We start from the raw sequence: 21,512 nt of genomic DNA on the forward strand, positions 1-21,512 counted from the left end.
TACATTAACAAATAATCTAGATCATTGGCATAGGAAATTTCTGAAAATTGAAAAAAAAAAATTCATTTTTTAATAATTGAAATTGATTTTATTTCAGTTATGTTAAATTATCTTTATTTTTCCATTTATTTTAAAACAAGCCTTAAAAAATGCTCTGTATATGCAATAAATGGTATGACTAGGAAAAAATCATTCAAGTTCTGTTCCAATCACAAAAAAAAATATGTTTTTACAACTTTCAATAAATATATTATAGATGTCATTATAAATTAAAAATTAAAAAAAAAAGAGTTCATTATTACAATGAGATTGCCATGGGCTCAAATAAAGTCTAGCAAATGAATTCTCTGGTTTCATGCTGAAAACCAGACAACTACTTTATTCAAGTCTGAACAGTACAAGCAATTAAATCTAAGTATAATGAAAATTGAAAAATTACAATTACTGATCTCCATGTAATCACCATATTGGCGTAATACAAACTGGGATTCTTCTTATAAACTATTAAAAGGGGACCTTGATTAAAAATTCCTTTTCTTTAAAAAAATACAATAGATGATGCCACTCACTAAAAAACTTGATCTAGTGTATTCAGACAGTTTCTATGTAGTCTTTATAGATTAATGAACACTTATAGATTGAATTATATATTGCTGATAAAACAGCATAAAACATATTGCTAATAATCAAACAGCTTTTACAAAAAGATGAAAAGTGATCACCGTATATATGATGCACAGACCTAAAAATATCTTTGTATAGTTTTGAAAAACTTTAGCAGGTTCGTTTCAAGAAATTGCTTTGAATTTGTATAATTACCTGAGGTTTCAAATCGTTCATGTTTGTTTAACAAATTATTAAATCCCACTAGCAGAATCAATTAATTTATTAAAATTAATTAAAAAATGTCTCCACTTGTTAAATTTTCTTCATTTTTTTTTACAGTTTAGTACACTCACAGAACTATTTTTCTGCTTCAGAGCTATAAAATTAATTATACACATAATTAAACTTTAAGATTGTAGAGATAGATTTTAAATATAACAGAAAGATAATTATAAACTAATGTATTAAAATAAAAAAAAAATAAAAAACTGTTCTGAAGAAGTAGCAATCTCTGTGAAAGTCAATGAAGACACACAAAAAGGCAGTAAATGAAAATAAAATTAATTAATTTTAATAAATTCACCTGTTTAATCAATGTTATTACACTTTGATTTAGATTTGCTTCTAGTAATCCAAAAATATCAGATCCAATCATTCAGCAGGCTAAAATTCGCTAACAACTAACATAGATTCTAGGAGTAACATTAATGTAATAGAATAAATGAATTCAAGACTTAAAGTTTAATGAATAAAATGTAAGAAAATTTTCAGTTTTATGAAGAGATCGAGAAAAAGAAAGGTATTTAATTGGGATTTGGAAATTATGTTTTTCATCTGAGTAAAATCTAAATCCTCATTTAATTTTCATCTAAAGGGACTTTAAAAGAAAATGAAAGATGGTAAAAAAAAAAAAAATGATAAGGCAATGAACCAAAAATTGGGATCTGTTCAAAAACAAAGATGGGGTTCTTAGTGTAGTTTGTTGGTATACCTAATTTGAAACACAAGAGTATACTTTCAGCACTACCATTTATAATACAATGATGAATGAAATCTGTGTTGATGTGAAGACAAAGAATAAGAAAGGAAGCATTCTGTGTTTGCTGATGAAACTGTCATGTGAACTGAAAGTCAAAATTGTGAAAGCAAACAACAGCTGATGAAAAAGGGATTGAAGAGTAAGATTAAATATAAGTAAAAGTAAAACATTGGTGGTTACCAAAAAACAGAGAGAAAATGAAGAGGAAAGCTAAATAACAAGATGAAGTTAAACAAATTTTAAATAATTTGTGTAGCGAGCTGGAACGATGATAAAATAGGAAGAAGAGTAGTAAAGAATGCAAAAAATTTTCATCACAGAGTACGGGGAAGTATGGAAACTACTACCAAAGGAAATTTTTCCTTTAAAAAATGTTTATTTCAGATAGTGTACAGAGTATATTTTTATATAAAGTATGTCATTTCTTGGGACAGCCTCAAAAAATCTGAACCAAAGTTTCTATGATACAATAATGGCCTGCCTGTCAGACAATATCTGGTGTCCATAAGTATAAATTGTGTAGGCCTATATTTAGAAAATTAAATACGTTAATTTATCCTTGTGTTTATATTTATGGAGCAATCTTTGCTAAAGAAGAATGCTCTTTTACTCTTGAAAAATAACAATATCCACCTTTACCAAACCACACAACCAACTGTTTTTGTATAAATCAACATAATAATATATATGGCTTATGAGAAAGGGTTATTTTTAATAAATTGCTGAAACATTTGAAAAATTTTCCCACCAGTTTATTTTAAGGGAACAGATTTAAGATTTTATTTTAAGGGAACATTATTTTTTTATGAATTTTAAATAATACTAATTAAAAACAAAACAAAAAACTTGGTTTATTTGCATCCCGTTTGTGTATATATAAACATGTGCTCAAATTAATTTTCAATAGCAGCTTCTGAATTGTAAATTATTTTATAGTAATTTTTTATCTTTAATGCATTTACCTGAACATTATTTCATATGTCTGTATTTAAATAAGTAACATGGACTTTATTAAACACATTTATTTTTATCTATAATTACTTTTTATATTTAAAATTTATTTTATATTGACATGATCTATATAATGTATTCTTATGATCCAATCAGAATTTATTTTATCTATATTAAAGATAAATTCTGCCCACTCTAACATATTATTACTTCCAAGAATTATTAGAAGTAGAAGTCTACTTCTACTGATACTATTGGTTATTCTTATCACCCTAGTCCCATTTCTACTCTGATTTATCTGCACTTAAACAAACATTTAAAGACAAGATCTCTATGCCTAAAATTCTGAGTATGTAGGATGGATTTTAGACAAAATTCTATGGGAGTTTGGTAAATTTTTATTATAATTTTAAAATAATAATTACTATTTTAAAGTATAATTTCAATTTTGATGTGTTTAGTAACCAAAAAATTTTAAATTAAGAAAATTCTGAAAACAAATTCAAGAATACAAATTGTATGATATTTATCAGAAATTTCACAATTTACAATATAAATAAATTAAATAAAGTTATCCAGTATCATTAACAAAGAAATTAAATTTTGTGTTATTCTTGAGAAGAAAAGAAAAATGAATCTAAAAAATAATCATCTTTAAAACTTACAGTCTACAGGCTTTCTAATGAGAAGATCTTTAGAAGCCGTACTCTAGCTTTTGTATGTTAATAGAAGCATAACAAATTAATTTTTCTGAGACAGAAAGACTGAGTAGTGTTTTGTTAAAAAGTACGTAAAAATTGCAATTTATTGACCAAGGAAAAACGTTGGTTAACTAATGATCATTTGTTTACTAGTTATTTACATTTTATTTATGGTATTGCTCATTAGATCTAGATAATTACTCACTGTCCGAAGGATTCTTTATACAAGTCCACATACATTTGAACAGCATTTATTTCATCTTACAAATTATCACTTAATGGATTATTGACTGTCTTCTCTTAATAACTCCCTATTTTCTTATTCTTTATTCTTTGGAAAAATTTTACAGGAATATTCTGGAGTTTATTAGGTTTGCAAAATAAATTTAACAAAAATTGCGATGACTACCAAGTAAAACTATATGTAACTGAATTTAGCAGTCAGTTATGAATAAATTTGATTGTTGAAGGAAAAAATTAAATAGTGTTTTGCTTATTTAAAGGATTATTTATGTTATTATATTATTACATTAGCACTATACAATTTTCTACATTCTTATAATAATTTTTGGTTCTGGTTAATCTTTCAAATGTATCAAAAAAATATGCAGTGCAACTAGATCTGACAAACAGAAAGTATAGGAATGTCAAAGTTCATAAAAAAAAAAACTATAGTTTTGAGAATGACTAAGCAAGTTATTATGGTGTTATCATGATTGAACTAAAATAAAAGTCTTTTGATAATTATCTTCTCTCAAGCACTTCAAAATATATAGGAACAATCATAGTAATCAATACCTTGACGTTGAAAAAATTAATTAAACCAAGCATTAGCATGCTCTTGTTGTAGATATGTGTCTACAATAAATTTGTTTTCTTTGGTTTCTTAAGTATGCATTTTTCAACTACAAAGCTTGTCGCTTGGTTTTCAGATAACTATAAATTAAACTTTTATAACCTACAATCCTAGAAATCAATAGGTTATTCTTCACCTTCTAACAATGTCCAGGCACACCTTCATATGATACTGGTTTTGATAGTTCACAACTAGGAGAAAGACCTTTGCACAATATGACTAATACCTTCTAGAAAACTGATCCAACATCCATTAAGTGACAGTCCTTGTATTTTTATAATTGCCTTCCATTTTGCTAGTACTCAGTTAATTGAACAAATTCATCAAATACTTGATTGATCTTGATTTACGAATGCAATTTTCAACTCCTGTCTGGCAGAAAAAACTGTTTTCAAAAACCTGATAAATCCCTACAGATTTTTTATGATAAACATAGAGCTTAACATAAAACTTGATGCAGAATATATTGTTAGATTTTGCCATCAAATAATATGGGGCACAAAATAAAGTTGAAATAACAACATTCAAAGGATAATATAATTAATAAAAGCATTTATAGAAATTTGATTTTAACTACCCGGACCATTCTCAGCAGCTGTTTTACTACTAAAATTATAATTTATGACATGCAATATATATATATATGTATATATAAACAACATCGACATAATTGAAATTAGATATCAAAATGTCAGACCCTTCCCTAGATTTAAATCCAGGACTAGCTGATTTAGAAAGCTAGCATGCTGACCACTATAACAAATAACTGATCACTTATAAGTAGGCAGAGCTCCTGTTGAAGAAGCAGGCTACATCTTCATTAAGATCTCTCCATAGAAAACCTATAGAAAGTGAGTATAATACAATTTCATAAAAAAAAAAAAAATCATTGAAAAATAACACAGGATGCCTAGTGACAAGAAAGCAGCTAACAGTAAAGTTATTAATATTAATAAATGAAAATTAAGCGTGAATGAAAAAAATCAAAAAAAGAAAAAACAACGTACAGAAAAATAAATATTTATTAATAGTAATAATAAAATACATTAAAATAAAATAAATAAATAAATAATTACAAAATAAAATAATACAAGAATACATTAACATTAATAAAATAAATAATTAAAATACAATTAAATTAAAAAAAAAAGTTTTGTTCATTAATCATTAAAAATACAAAATCAGGGCTGTATAAAATATTACAATTAACTGAAGTGTAATAAAAGAATTATAACAATTACAATTTGAGTATTAAAAAAACATTTTCATATACATTTTTTTATTTTGAAAATTATTTCTGCTTCGTCCTGAGTACCAAATATTTCTGCTTCAAAATGTCAATCAAATATTTCTGCCTCGCCCTCTTTTCCTACACAAATTACGAATACTAGTTAGAAGATAAGAAAAAACACTTGAGTAAGAAATAGCAGGGAAAATATTTAAAAAATAAATTTTGTTAAAAAAAAATCTTTTTCAAAATCTTTGCGAATATTATTAAGAAAAGCTCTTATTATTATACCAACCATCACCATAAAAATATGGTAACAGAAAAAACTAAGAAAAATTCCTTTACCAATTAAATAAATAAAGCAAAAGATTAAAGAAGGATTTAACAAAACATAAAATAACCGTAAAATGTTTGAAAAACAAAACTGAAAACTTCAAAAACAATTTATCAGTGTAGTAGAATGAGAAAATATAAAGTATATTGACAGACAATATAAACTTAAAGTTTTTTTTACCAAAAATTTAAACATCTCTTTTTAAAAATTTTTCTAGATTTGTATTTAACCAAGGATTTAATGGTCAATAAACATTCTGTGTCTTAGATTACATTGATTTTTATATAATCACCCTGAACTAAATTATAAAATACACAGTAACCATAATGGAATTATGGTTTATATCCATAAAGTGTTATTTTAAATTCAGGATTTTATTTCCTCAGATATTCTAAATTCTGGGGAACTACCGTTTGTAAGGGCTATATGGTTTTTTTTACAATCTTACTCAAGACTATACATTAAAAAAAAACAAAACAAAAAAACAGGAGAATAAACTATTATGAACATCAAATAGATTATTTTAATGGCCAACAAAAATTATACTTATTGTTAATGTTTTTTTTTTAATTCTCTCTCATTGGTAGAAATATTAATGAAAATTTGGGCAAGCAAATTGTTAGATGAGTAAATAAACACACATTTAATACTTGTATGACCTAATAAAAGGTCATACTTCATATAGAATATCTAAAAACTGACCCTAAGTTAATGCAATATGGATGAAAAACATTTCTTTATATTTTAACGTTCACTGGTAGTAAATATAGTAATAGATCGGTTGCAACATCTACTATGAATCTTATCGTAACACTTCCACGTATTTTAAAACACGGAACAAAGATCTATTTAAATTATACTAAAAATATCTACATCGCAATAACTAATTCATCAATACACCATAAGCAAAAAAACATGCATGCTTAAAATATTAAAACTATGTTTAATTCTGTCATGCCTAATCATATTCAACACATACCCAACATTATTTTATACATATATATGTAAGAGTAGCATTTATTTGTCTGAACAAATAGGCCTAGTTAATATACTAACACTAAATCATAAGTGCAGTGTTAGTTGTATAGCTCATTCATTTTAATATTTGTATACATTGCTTGTACTTCTTTCAATACAATATTACAGACCCTAATTTCTCTTTTAGAATACTCTAACAATAGTTTTTTTTTTTTTTAATTACTTATATTGTGGAGGTGCAGTACATAAATTAGTGTAGTGTTCTAATTAATTGTTTCAGTGGCTTTGTTTATTTCAATCTGCCTCCTTTATTTATGTGTTTTACTGCTTCTGCAGGATCACACATTTTCATGGATGTTTTAATAAAATTTAAAGAACATAATTTTTTAACTAGATATAATAATTTATGCAATTTAAATCTCATTAATAACTACTGTTTCTTCACTTGAAATATTTACCGCAGGCTACAACTCAAGACAAAAAAATAGTTCCTTCTCATTTATTTTCTTGAGGATACATTTTATAAAAAAAACTTGTCCCTTTTGGTAAAATCTTTTTTCTAATTTAAATGTTCAGAATGTATTTTAGTAATTAATATTCAGGGTGTATTGTTAAGTATTTCAAGCAGCGGAAATTAAGGACTGTTTTCGTAGTCTTCTTTTCAATTTCTGATTAGAGTTAACTTTTGGATATTATTAAAGAATTAAGAAAGATGAAAAAATTCAAGAATAAGGATTATGAAATCACAACAAAAGAACATTATGGTCAAACACTGGCCTTACAGTAGAGCGAATTATTATTTCTACAATTATGATTATGAAAAACGATACCTTAATTTAAAAAAATCCCTAACCACATTTCAACAGATTTTAACCCTTCTTAAGGTAAAAAAGTCAAGTTTCAAACTAGCTCACACAATGCAATCCAAAACTAAGTATCTGTTTCTACATTACTTAGTATTATTCTGCCATTATCCCAACTCAAAAATTATTTTTAAAGCTCATATATTTCTAAACCTTTTTGAAAACTGTAGGTACAACTTCAAGGCTATATTTCAATTTCACTTACTTTCAATGTTATTTTTATCAATTTTAACTCATTTTGACAATCTTGAACTTTTTTTCTGTTGATTTTATAGATCTTTGATTTTAAAACATCACATATAATGCTAATGTTAATTTTAAACCATGTCAATTGCAGCAAAATAAATTTGGAATTGATTACTTTCAGTATATTCAAAACGTGTTCCAAGAACTATCTGACCTCCATTGTTTATGTATCTCACTTATCAGGTTTATTAGAAAAAAAATTGTTAAAATTAAGTGAAAACATGAAACATTATAGTAGATTCCAAATACTCATTGGCAGTAGTAATAATGTTTATAATTAATTACATAAAAAAATATTATGTCTGAACAATCAATGCTAGAAAACAAAGTAAATTAATTACTATTATTATAAAATTATTAAGTTGTTTTTTTCAATTATCCATAAAATCACCATCGAATAACTGTGAGAAAACATAGCCATTACACAGAAAATAAACATAATTACATTATTACTTTAGCAATTATTCTAAGAAAGAATTAATTAACAAACAATATACAATATAATTGCTTAATAAAATTTTTAATTAATTTCACTGTAGTGTAACCAAATTTTGTTTTGTTACAAGAAATAAATAGATCATTTAATACAGGAATTAATTAAATACATTATTTTTTTATATTTAAAAAGTAAGCTAGAGGAAAAACATAGGATAATGCATCTATTTTTTTTATTAAGATTTAACTGTTTATTTTATTAATCTAACTCTCACATTTCAAATAGTTATTCTATACAGATATTAAAACATGCTATATTATTAGTTTTAGGACAAAAAGGAATGATGATAAGAAAGGATAAACAGACACAAGCCTGCTCTACTGCCAAAAATATTTAGTTAACACATGCAGGAACTACACCTATAACAACAGGTTGTTGATCTTCATTCCAAAAAGGCAAACATGTACAAATTTATATTTTCCACATACATGGACTAATCCAGGCGGTAGACAGAAACCATAAATCTTCATTACATTACCAAAAAAACGACATACACATTTAACATTTAAAATAACAAAATGAAAAAATGCATGTATCTACACACATGCATGCAATTTTAACACATGAAACAATTAGTTGAAGATAATATTTATATCCAATTAAAAATTACACGCTACTACATTGTTCCATCTGTACATAAGAGTTTACTTTCCGACAATGATACCTAAAAGTTTTTGACAATTATTCAAGTTGTTACCGTACTTTTTAGTATGGTAACAACTATCTTAATTAAATTCTCAATTCTTTTTAATATTTAATACTATTAATAATGATTATATAATTATCTATAATAATGATGAAGAAAAACAAATGTCTGTAGCTGCTAGTCAAAGAGGCATCCTGATTTGAATAAAAAAAAGTTTTAAACATAAAATCAAAATAATAATACATAAATTAAACATAGATAATTATTTTATATTCTGCAGTACAAAATGATTCTCACCTTTTCATCAGAATCGGAATCTGTATTCGATCCAAGTTCTGAGCCGACATCACTTATACCACCTTCTTCGCCAGCTGCTACATTACGACCTGCTAATTTACGTGCTTGTCTATCCATTAGACTCGTCCGACTTCGAGTTTTCTTCCATGAATAATAATATTTGACTAGGGTTGCAATAGATTTATCTGGCAACTGTTAAAATAATACAAAACGGATAAATAATTTTATGATTGCACTGTCACATCTGTTTACTGTTTACCAATTAAGGATTATTCTGTTTCAGGTAGATTACTTCTAAACTGCTGTTAATTAAACTGTAATGGTCAAATTAAATTGATATTCAAATCCAACTTGGAAATAATTACTTTATAAAAGCAGGTTTAAACCATGACTTTACACACTAACATAGATCAGTAACAATCTATAAATCTAAGGTACAAAAATTATTTTTAAGAATAACAACCGGAAAAATATTATTGACCACTTTCCAAAAATAACCTTGTGCTGATGTATAAGATAAGGAATACATATATTAAATTTAAAAAAAAACATCACATAAAATTAACAGTAACATAGGCAAAAGATAATTTTTAAAGCACTAGCAAAAAAGAAACATAAAGGCTATAAAAGGATCCCTCAAGAAAAATAAAATGAGTATAAACATCTCCATCATCAAAAACAAAAATTTAAAGAAAGAAGACAATTAAAATTACAAATTACGGCTAAAGCAAATTTTTCATTCTATTAACTTTATATAGTAGAACCAGTCTACATTGGCTGCTGTCATTGGAAAGACATGCTAAATAGGTTTGTAATTATATAAATGATTAAGCATCATTAAGTTAATTTGGCACGATGATGTGTTGAATTACATTATCTTATTACAACCTTTATTATGATGGCTGACATGGATGTCTGCTACAGTCAGTCCCTATGATGAACAGAATGAAAATGTCACACAGTGTTGAATATCACTTGGGAATTCAACGGGTTAGGCTTGGTGGTATGTACCAGTATATTTGGTTCAGTGAAGAAAATTACAACAAAGAACCTATTCCTTATTATTCTTAGTAAGCCTTACATGGGATATAATTTGTATTTTGAGAACTGCTGTATGATTTCGGGAATGATTTTTTTCATGTCGGGTTGTCTACAACTGTTACAATTATGGTACTTAGCATTAATACTGTAATTAAAGAAATACACTTATTTTTTAATTAATTATACTTCTCATGTTTTTATGATTAATACTTGAAATATGCTTATCTACATTAAAGAATACAAATATGTATGCAAAGTGTCGCAAAAGTAACAGTTTTAGATAACTTTACAAGAAACTCAAATCAGTACCCAAAATTAAGAGTGAAGTGGTCTTCCATTGCTAATGATAATTAACACTGCAAATTTTTCACTCTGTTCTCTCAGAGATTAGCCATTAATGATCATTATTTCTGTCAGAGAAAATAATTCTGAAAGTGCATTACATGTGTTGTAACTAATTGTGAACAAAGAGTACGACATAAATCAATCTACCATTTTCTATGGAAAAGAATATATATATATGTATATATGTATATATATATATATATATATATATATACATTGGTTCAAATTACTAAGAGAAAAAATTCAATGTACTGTTCAAAAGAAAGATTAAATTACGTTAAAAATAGTAATTCTCTATCTTTTTAGTCAGAACTAAAAAAAAAAATCACGTTAAGCAGATCAGATTATACAGTAAACTTAATTATACATTAAACTTTATATATAATCATATAAGGATTTTAATAATGATATATGTACTACTTAAAAAAAACCAATAAAATGTAAATTTATCTTACCATTTGTCTGATTCTATGAAAGCTTTTTCCATGGAATTGAAATGCTTGTTCAAATAAAACTTTATCTTCAACAGTCCATTCGTCAGGAAAAGGAGTAAAATTAGCAAGATCAAGAATAGCACGTTCAAGATCATGTTTATGCCAAAATAACATTCCCAGTGCTTGCTCACCATTATATCCATATTTTTCTTTAGCTAAAGATATGTATTCGTCCACTGTTGAAAAAAAAAAAAAAAACACACACTTTTAATCACAAACAAAAGTTTAGCTACAGTTTTGGATTAATTCTAAGATATTTATTTTCATTAATTTAACAGTAGCACAAACTTTTAAACAATTTAGTTTAATTTTTACATTTTATCTTATCAAAAATAATTGCAACATTATTAAATAATTTATTTTTTACAACATTCAATACAAATAAATACATTTAAACACCTAATATTAAAATACATTTGAACACCTAATATTAAACAATGGTTAGCCTTCATTTTACAAAATATTATATAATATCCTAGTGGTTACAACTGAATAAAACAAAGCCAACATTACGAACACTACATAATCACTAAAAACAACTTTATGCTTACTTGTTAAAATTTCAATACTTCTTCTGTAACAGAGAGTGCTTTTAAGTTAGTGCTTCTCCAGGTTAGACGTAATACATTAAATTTGGTTAACATATGCTACTATAATAGTTTTCCCCCAAAAAGTTTGAAAAATTATAGTATGTTTACGGATGAAAGAAAACAGATGCAAAAATTTGGAATGAACAGCTGATATTTTTGGCAAAAAACAGATTAACCAAAATATTAGAATTTTTTTTTATCAATCAAATACGAGGTCTAATCAAAGAATAACCAAACTTTTTTAATTACGCGCCAATGTAGATATGTAATGATGTGCGGTTGGCAGCATTGTGTTCCGCATAATCTCCTCTGTAACCACATGTCCTTGGATTGTTGATATCCCGTTTAGTTTTTATGTTATTGTTACTTGAGTGCAACAGTTTAAGTGTTAGCAGCGATTTCTGTAATGTGCATTTTTCAGGAGCAATGATACAACATAAAATTTTGCATGAAACTGGGGAAAACTTTTGAAACAAGCTTACGGAGATTATGCTACGGGTCATATGCAATGCTGTGAATGGTTTTCACAAATTAAAAGTGGTCGTCAGTCAATTGAATATGACCCTCGTCGACCAAGAAGGCCTTCAACTTCAACTGATGATACGCACATACAGAAAATCAGCGATCTGGTGCGTGCAAATCACCGATTGACTGTCAGAAAACTTGCAGAAAGGGTTAGCATCTTGATTTGATCATGCCATGACATTTTGACTGAAAAATTGAACATGCATTGAGTTGCAGCAAAGTTTGTTCCTTGTTTGACGACTGAACAGCAGAAAGCACATCGAGCCGGCAACTCCTTGAACAAGCCAATGACGATGAAACATTTACGCAAACGATCATAGTAGGAGATGAAAGCTGGGTTTACGGCTATGACATTGAAACAAAAGTTTAATCATCAAAAAATTGCACATTACAAAAATCGCTACTAATACTTAAACATGTTGTACTCAAACAACAATAACACAAAAACTAAACAAGATATTAACAATCCAAGAGCATGTGGTTACAGAGAAAGTTATGCGGAAAACAATACTGACAACGGCACATCACAAAATATCGTTGTTGGTGCATGATTAAAAATGTTCGATTTTTTCTGAACAGACCTCGTAAATATACCATATTGCCAGTCTGTTTATAATGAAGAATGCTCACTTTTTACATTATTAAATATAAATATTGTTAAAATGTCACCTATATTCCTTGTTCATAAAATTATATTTTTCTGTGAACTTACAATACTGTCAATTCATATAACAATGAATTCAAATTTACTGTATAAACTGGAAGTCAATCAAAAATCTGGAAAAATTATTGACAGAGAACCTGAATCAGGTTTCAAAACCTGGACGACGAATATTCTGGATTCACCCAAACTGTACTGATTACTTGGTATTAAAAGTACAGACAATCGAAAAAATACTTTTCTATAATTGTTCATAATTTAACAAAACATTTTAATCATAATAAAATTATAACACAAGAATTATTTATTGAATAAAAAAAAAAGACAAAAATATATCAAAAAACAACTGGTCCTTAAAATAAAAGATTAAAACATTTAAGGAAATGGAAAAATAAAGAATTCTGAAATGTTGATCACCTCATTCATTAGACATGGGTATAATACAATAATAAATATTTAATTATCCAGAAATGTTAAGGATAGATAACAACTACAATAAACTTCCAAAATTTGGAAAAATATTTTATTAATAAATATTATATTTTTATTATTTAAATCATTAATTAAAAAATATCTATTTTAAAATTACTACTTTTTAATTATTAAATAAAAATAATGGTTTATCTTTAAACTAAGTTTTTTTGTGTATAGAAATCATGCGACAATAAAAAAACAAAAAAATTTAGTTATTTCTTTCAGTTCTCCTGTAAATAAGCAAACTGGAGTTAGGTTCCTTAGTTCCGATCTAATAAAAATAATGATTTAATGCAAGTACTATGATCATATTCATTGCTAAATTTGAATTTCTCTTTATTTTAAAATGCATGGACACTTCTAATGCTAAACAAATTCTGGGGATGGTGAAACTTTTACTTGGGAAAGCCTGTTTTCAGATGGCTCTATAATACCTGTTAGGAAAAGATTTATCAGAACATTATTTATCTGAAATAATCAAAATAAAATCTCTAAGCAATAACAGGTTGTTCCCATCTTGCATGGATTTACTGATGGATGATTCCTGGAGCCCAGTTATTCAGTGTTTAAAGGTGGCCTTTTCCTTTCCCTTAGTCTTGATCATTTCTTCCTTATGGTGGGTAAGATATAAGAATATAAGGAACTGGTAAGTGACCATTTCCTTTCCCTTACAAAAAAAAAGAAAGTGATCCTTTCTTTCCTATGGTGAGAAAGTCAGTAACTAAGGATATTAAGAGCTGGTAAGTGTATTATTTACTAGGAAGTGGTTCTCTACAGACTATCTGGTACCTGTACAAAATGCCCAATATGGAAATGAGATGCTTGTTGGATATAACCAGCTTTCAATATATGTATGTTGTATTTGCATTTGACTACCTAAATTATGGAAAATTCCTAAAGCTAAAGTATAAAGCTAAAGTATAATACAATTAATAAATCAATGTAAATGTCAGTTTTCCTTTGAAATTACAGATTTTTTTTTTAAGTCATACATAATAAATATTTAGTAAACACAGTTTTGCACACAAAAATGTTTGTAAGTGAAACACCTGGGTGAGTGTCTTTTCCATAGAAAATGAAAAAAAGTAATTTATCCATAAAAAATAATACACAAAGTGTATCAGAATACTCAAAATGATGTTTAACATGTTAGATGCAGCATCATTTACAGGTGATAGCTTGTGTCTGAGCTTCTGCATACATCACATGGGCCTAGTGCAGTAAACCAGTTTTTTTTTAGTACTAATAGATACAAAAAATAACAATAAAAAATCTTATGTTCAATGATAAAAAAAGTATATAATGTAATACAATAAAAAATACTATACAATAAATCTTAAAATAGAAACTCCTCATATAAAAGAGCTAATTTAAAAATATTAAAAAAAATCCAGTAGTACAATCACAGAATGACAGACTATTACAAATCTTTCCAGCATACTTACATAATAAAAGAAGGTACAAAATTATTAGAAAATCAATATAATGCTAATGTAATAAGACACAAATTAAAAGATAAGCGTTTCATAAAATTTAGTCAACTTAAAAATGAGAGGACAAACAAAGTATAAGTCTCTGAAATTTGTCTACTTTGTATTTCATACTGTAATTATTTTGAATAAAATTATACACAACTTGAATAATGTGAGAAGTAAGCAAAATTCATTGTTTTACAAAATCATGCTCATTTAATGTTCTGAATGACCCAAATTTTGAACTGGATGACTTTTTTACCAAACAAGTCGGTAATTAATCAAATTACTTTAAAAGTAATTTTATTAGTTTATAAACAACCAACTTACATCTAGTGTCAGAAATATCTGTTGTAGGTGACCATACAAGTAGCGCTCTGTCTGGACATTGTTCCAATCGACGATCTACAACAAAAACAAATTAACAGTAATAAATTGAAAAATTCAACTAATTAATTCTTATTTACATAAATTTTATTTTACTTCATAACTATAATTCAAAGTAAATATTTCATCTTTCAAAGATTTTCATGCTAAATTACTAATAAATTAGTTTTGATATATTTTCAAATTATTTTAATCAATTAAAAAATATTTACTGTATATTACACATTTTTTTAAATAAAAAAAATGTATACTTGTCAGTAAGGCACCACACAAAGATTCCATAAAAAAAATGACACAAATTGATTCCTGATTTACGTAAACTTTGGAGGCTTTTGCATAACTCAATGGGGATATAGTTTACTGATAATAATTCAACATATTATTCATTTATTTTTTTTATTTTTGTAAAATTTTAGTTAAAAATGATTTTATAATTTGACTAAACTGCACGTACTATATTAATTTATGAGCTATAAATCTACAAAATTAATAGGATCTATTTGTAAAGGATATAAATGTTCCCATTTACATTTAAAGAAAACATTTTTAATCAAAAATAAAAATAATATCATGAATAACCAAATTCAACAGTTAAAAAAGTAAAAAAATTAAATAAAACTTGTCTCTGATTACATTTATTTTATTTGGTATATTTTAGTAAAGATATTACATTTTCAACACAAGCTTACAAGAATCCTATATAAAAGAAAAAAAAACAAATAAAAGATTGTGACCCAGTCCACTTGCAGCAATATGATTTATTCACAGTGGAAATACTTTCTGTAGAATAGCATTACCATTTTTTTTTGGAAATCTTTGTCCTTTTGCAGCAAGTTGTAAATATTGGTCTTTGATTATACAGTAAAAAAAATAAAAAATAAAAATCCACAGTATTTATGAATACAACAATTTTTCAAATCAATGTTAATTAAATTTATGATACTATAATATTTTTTAAATTGATTATTTATTCTCAAAGCAAAAACACACTTACACTTAATTAGGTGACTTTACAAAATTTGTAGGATATGAAAAATACCAAGCCTAAGTGGGATTTGAATCTCAAATGAGAGATAGCACTCAGCCACAGAATGGTAGAGTATTATTTTTTATTTTTTTCTGTTTTAGCCTCCAAACCGCTGTAAGGTATTACGTCAGAGGATGAACAAAGAAGATATATGTATGAATATAAATGAAATATAGTCTGGTGCAGTCTCAAGTTGAGCATTCCTGAGATATGTGGTTAACTGAAACCCAAACACCAAAAGACACTAATATCCATGATCTAGTATTCAAATCCGTTATAAAAGTAACAGTAACTACCATTACTAGGATTTGAACCTTAGAACTCTCGACTTTGAAATCAGCTGATCTGCGATGATAGTTCACCACTTGACCAACCTGGTGGCAGAGTATTATGAAGGGAATAGTGCTGTTAAAAACAAAGTTAAAAAAAATTTATCATCTTTACTAAGAGCCGAAGTTTAAAAAAAAAATGTCAGCCGTACTGAAACAACCATCAAAATACTAATGAAAGCTGAAATTCTACCTTTAAATATTAATTTTTCACATAATCTCTTGGTAACAAAGTCATGGTATGTTCAAACTGCACTACCAGGAAACAAAAGAAATCATAAGGTACTTTTAATGCATAATTTGTAATTCCTAGAAAAATTCTTCAAATAAACTTAAATGATCAAAAATAATATTGAGAAGAAAGAACAATAATGATAACTCCTACATTATTGTCATTATTCTTTTAATGTTTAATAGGGAACACAAAACTCAATCTTTTTCCCAAATGAAGTTTGGTATGATAGTTTAATGTCTATTTGTGGTTTGACTGGCCTAAAAATAAAGGAAGGGATCAATCAAGCCTAGTAAATGTCTATAAATAGCTTTGGAAAAATAGTAAAACAATTTTTATCAAAGGTTATAATATAAGATATAAATTAAATTGGTGCATTGTAATACAACATATAAATATATTTATGCATACCAGTGGTTCCCAATTTCAATTCTCAATTTCCAGATTTGCCTTATTTCCAATTCTAACAAGTACACTTTGCAAGGTTGCCAATAACTTTTGCAAGGATGAAGTAAAAATAAATAAAACACACATTTTACATCACAAAAAAAATGTAATAGAACAGATTCAACTACTAAAAATAAGTGGGATGATGTATCTGTTGATACCCACATATTTCTCAAATCATGGAATTAAATTGGACACAGCCATTCTCATTTCTCAAACCTAAATTTCCATTGTAAATTTATGAAATATTGAGTTGCCCCTCCCCTTTAATATGCAAGCATATTTTACAGTCATATATTGTGAACTGTATCGATAAAGAAAAAATTGTATTTTACTTATTCAAATCCGAATGTAAAGTAGTCATTTACTATATAAATATTGAATAAAAAATTTTTAATTCTATGAAAGATAGCTTTGAATTTACAATTTAGTTCAAGTAATTATTTTGATTACTATTTTAATTACAACTTCGCACAAACTGATTTATTTTTTCTAAGACTATCAACAAATAAATATTTTGTATTAATACTAAATAATATATTGTTGGCACCATGCCCATGCCTCTAGTAAGATTCTGTTAAGTGTGAAACTGTAATCGATAACATTTTATTGGTATCTTACTTATTCCAACAAAATTTTTTCATATAAGAGAAAATATAATTGAAAAAGAACAATACATTATAGCCAATACAAGTGACTTTCAAAATCCACATTGATCAAAATTTGTACTCATGGATGAACCATTATCGATAAAAGTTTTAGCTACATTCAGTCATTCAAACTGAAATAAAAGTTTAAGTATTTTTTAGATATAAATGAAGTGGAAGGCAAAACAAACAAATTAATGTGATTTTTATTGTGCACACTATACAAGTGATGTTTTTTATTATGAGAGTTGAAGTTTGTAATGTGATACATTTTGATTGTACTTAATTTAATAAAATAAATTTAAATAAAAATAATCAATTTTACTTCAATATTATTAAAAATGTCTCGTAACAGACATTTTTAATGCCATAAAGTACAGTTCCTCCTCTATGAATCATGAGACCTTGCCATTGGTGAGGGGGCTTGAGTGGTCAGGGATACAGAGTAGCTGGACCGAAGGTGCAACCATATCAGAGAGGTATCTGTTGAGAGCCAGACTGAGGAATGATTCCTGAAAGAGGGCAGCAGCTCTTTCAGTAGTTGTTAGGGGCGTGAGTCAGAATGATTTAAACGGCCATATCAACATCACTCAGTCCTGAAAGTACTGAGTACTGCGCAGCTGAAAGCAATGGAAAACTACAGCTGCTTTTTTTTCCAAGAAAATGTGGCTCTCTGCATTTTCATATAGCAATGACGGAGACGCCTTCCTTGATAAAATATTCTGGATGTAAACTAGTCCCCGGTTCGGATCTCCGGGTGGGGACTACTAAGGAAGGGGTCACCAGAAAATTAAAAAATAACATTCTACGAGTTGGAGCGTGGAATGTTAGAAGATTAAAAAAGGTTGGTAGGCTAAAAAATTTAAAAAAGGAAATGGATAGGATAAATGTGGATGTAGTAGGAATTAGTGAGGTTCGGTGGGAAGAGGAAGGCGACTTTTGGTCAGGTGATTTTAGAATAATTAATTCAGCTTCAAATAATGGGCAGGAGGAGTAGGTTTCATAACAAACAAGATAGGGAAGATAGTAGAGTATTTCAAAACGCATAGCGATAGAATCATTGTAATAAGGATAAAATCAAAACCTAAACCGACAACGATTATTAACGTCTATATGCCTACAAGCGCCCATGATGATGATGAGGTAGAGTGTGTATATGAAGAGATTGATGAAGCAATTAAACACGTAAAAGGAGATGAAAATTTAATAATAGTTGGAGATTGGAATGCAAGCATTGGAAAAGGCAAGGAAGGAAATATAGTGGGTGAATACGGGCTGGGCAAAAGGAATGAAAGAGGGGACCGACTTATAGAGTTTTGCACAAAGTATAATTTAGTAATTCCCAACACCTAGTTTAAAAATCATAATAGAAGAATATACACTTGGAAAAAGCCAGGCGATACTGGAAGGTATCAGATAGATTATATCATGGTTAAGCAAAGATTTAGAAATCAACTCGTTGACTGCAAAACTTACCCTGGAGCAGACATTGATAGCGACCATAATTTGGTGATAATGAAATGTAGATTGGGGTTTAAAAACCTGAAGAAAAGGTGTCAGATGAATCGGTGGAATTTAGAGAAGCTTGAGGAAGAGGAGGTCATCGCAAGAGGTCTGAGTAAAAAAGATAAGGTAGAAAATGTAGAAGTAGAATGGGAGAATGTTAAAAAGGAAATTCTTAAATCAGCAGAAGCGATCTTAGGCGGAATAAAGAGAATAGGTAGAAAACCTTGGGTTTCAGACGATATATTGTAGCTGATGGATGAACGTAGAAAATATAAGAATGCTAGTGATGAAGAAAGTAAAAGGAACTATCAGCAATAGAAATGCTATAATAAACAGGAAGTGCAAACTGGCGAAAGAAGAGTGGATTAAAAGTGTTAAGAAGTGGAAAGAGAAATGAACATTGGTAAAATAGACGGAGCATACAGGAAAGTTAAGGAAAATTTTGGGGTACATAAATTAAAATCTAATGTGTTAAACAAAGATGGTACACCAATATATAATACGAAAGGTAAAGTTGATAGATGGGTGGAATATATTGAAGAGTTATACAGAGGAAATGAATTAGAAAATGGTGTTAAAGAGGAAGAAGAGGAAGATGAGGAGGATGAAATGGGAGAAACAATACTGAGATCTGAATTTAAGAGAGCATTAAAAGATTTAAATGGCAGAAAGGCTCCTGGAATAGACGGAATACCTGTAGAATTACTGTGCAGTGCAGGTGAGGAAGCGATTGATAGATTATACAAACTGGTGTGTAATATTTATGAAAAAGGGGAATTTCCGTCAGACTTCAAAAAAAGTGTTATAGTCATGATTCCAAAGAAAGCAGGGGCAGATAAATGTGAAGAATACAGAACAATTAGTTTAACTAGTCATGCATCAAAAATCTTAACTAGAATTCTATACAGAAGAATTGAGAGGAGAGTGGAAGAAGTGTTAGGAGAAGACCTATTTGGTTTCAGGAAAAGTATAGAGACAAGGGAAGCAATTTTAGGCCTCAGATTAATAGTAGAAGGAAGATTAAAGAAAAACAAACCAACATACTTGGCGTTTATAGACCTAGAAAAGGCATTCGATAACGTAGACTGGAATAAAATGTTCAGCATTTTAAAAAAATTAGGGTTCAAATACAGAGATAGAAGAACAATTGCTAACATGTACAGGAACCAAACAGCAACAGTAATAATTGAAGAACATAAGAAAGGAAGTCCAACAAGGATGTTCCTTATCTCCGTTACTTTTTAATCTTTACATGGAACTAGCAGTTAATGATGTTAAAGAACAATTGAGATTCGGAGTAACAGTACAAGGTGAAAAGATAAAGATGCTACGATTTGCTGATGATATAGTAATTCTAGCCGAGAATAAAAAGGATATAGAAGAAACAATGAACGGCATAGATGAAGTCCTACGCAAGAACTATCGCATGAAAATAAACAAGAACAAAACAAAAATAATGAAATGTAGTAGAAATAACAAAGATGGACAATGTGAAAATAGGAGGAGAAAAGATTATGGAGGTAGAAGAATTTTGTTATTTGGGAAGTAGAATTACTAAAGATGGACGAAGCAGGAGCGATATAAAATGGCGAATAGCACAAGCGAAACGAGCCTTCAGTAAGAAATATAATTTGTTTACATCAAAAATTAATTTAAATGTCAGGAAAAGATTTTTGAAAGTATATCTTTGGAGTGTCGCTTTATATGGAAGTGAAACATGGACAATAGGAGTATCTGAGAAGAAAAGATTAGAAGCTTTTGAAATGTGGTGTTATAGGAGAATGTTAAAAATCAGATGGGTGGATAAAGTGACAAATGAAGAGGTATTGCGGCAAATAGATGAAGAAAGAAGCATTTGGAAAAATATAGTTAAAAGAAGAGACAGACTTATAGGCCACATACTAAGGCATCAAACCTGTCAAATGACTGAAGACAAAAATAAAAGTACAGTTTTGCATTTATGGTAAAGTATAAATGATTTTTATAATTCTCCTAATTTACTAAGGTTCACGTGATGTGAACATTATAGTTATAATTGTTTAGTTGTAGTTTAGTTTTGATTGTTTCAATTATTTAAATCATGTTTTAAAGATA

At 27.8% G+C, this 21,512-nt stretch overlaps 1 protein-coding gene across 1 annotated transcript in view; it reads right to left on the reverse strand.

Annotated features, from left to right (window-relative positions):
* Positions 1-21,512, reverse strand: part of LOC142331521 (REST corepressor 1-like) — a 57,882-nt gene that overhangs the window by 22,746 nt on the left and 13,624 nt on the right. The window contains exons 3-5 of the mRNA XM_075377496.1: positions 15,174-15,248; positions 11,083-11,297; positions 9,242-9,433 (exon numbers count right to left, since the gene is read on the reverse strand). Of these exons, the coding sequence (XP_075233611.1) occupies positions 9,242-9,433; positions 11,083-11,297; positions 15,174-15,248 (482 nt within the window). The remainder of the gene's footprint in view (positions 1-9,241; positions 9,434-11,082; positions 11,298-15,173; positions 15,249-21,512) is intronic.

The sequence above is a fragment of the Lycorma delicatula genome, chromosome 10, assembly GCF_047948215.1.
Source record: "Lycorma delicatula isolate Av1 chromosome 10, ASM4794821v1, whole genome shotgun sequence".
Classification (NCBI taxonomy): Eukaryota; Metazoa; Arthropoda; class Insecta; order Hemiptera; family Fulgoridae; genus Lycorma; species Lycorma delicatula.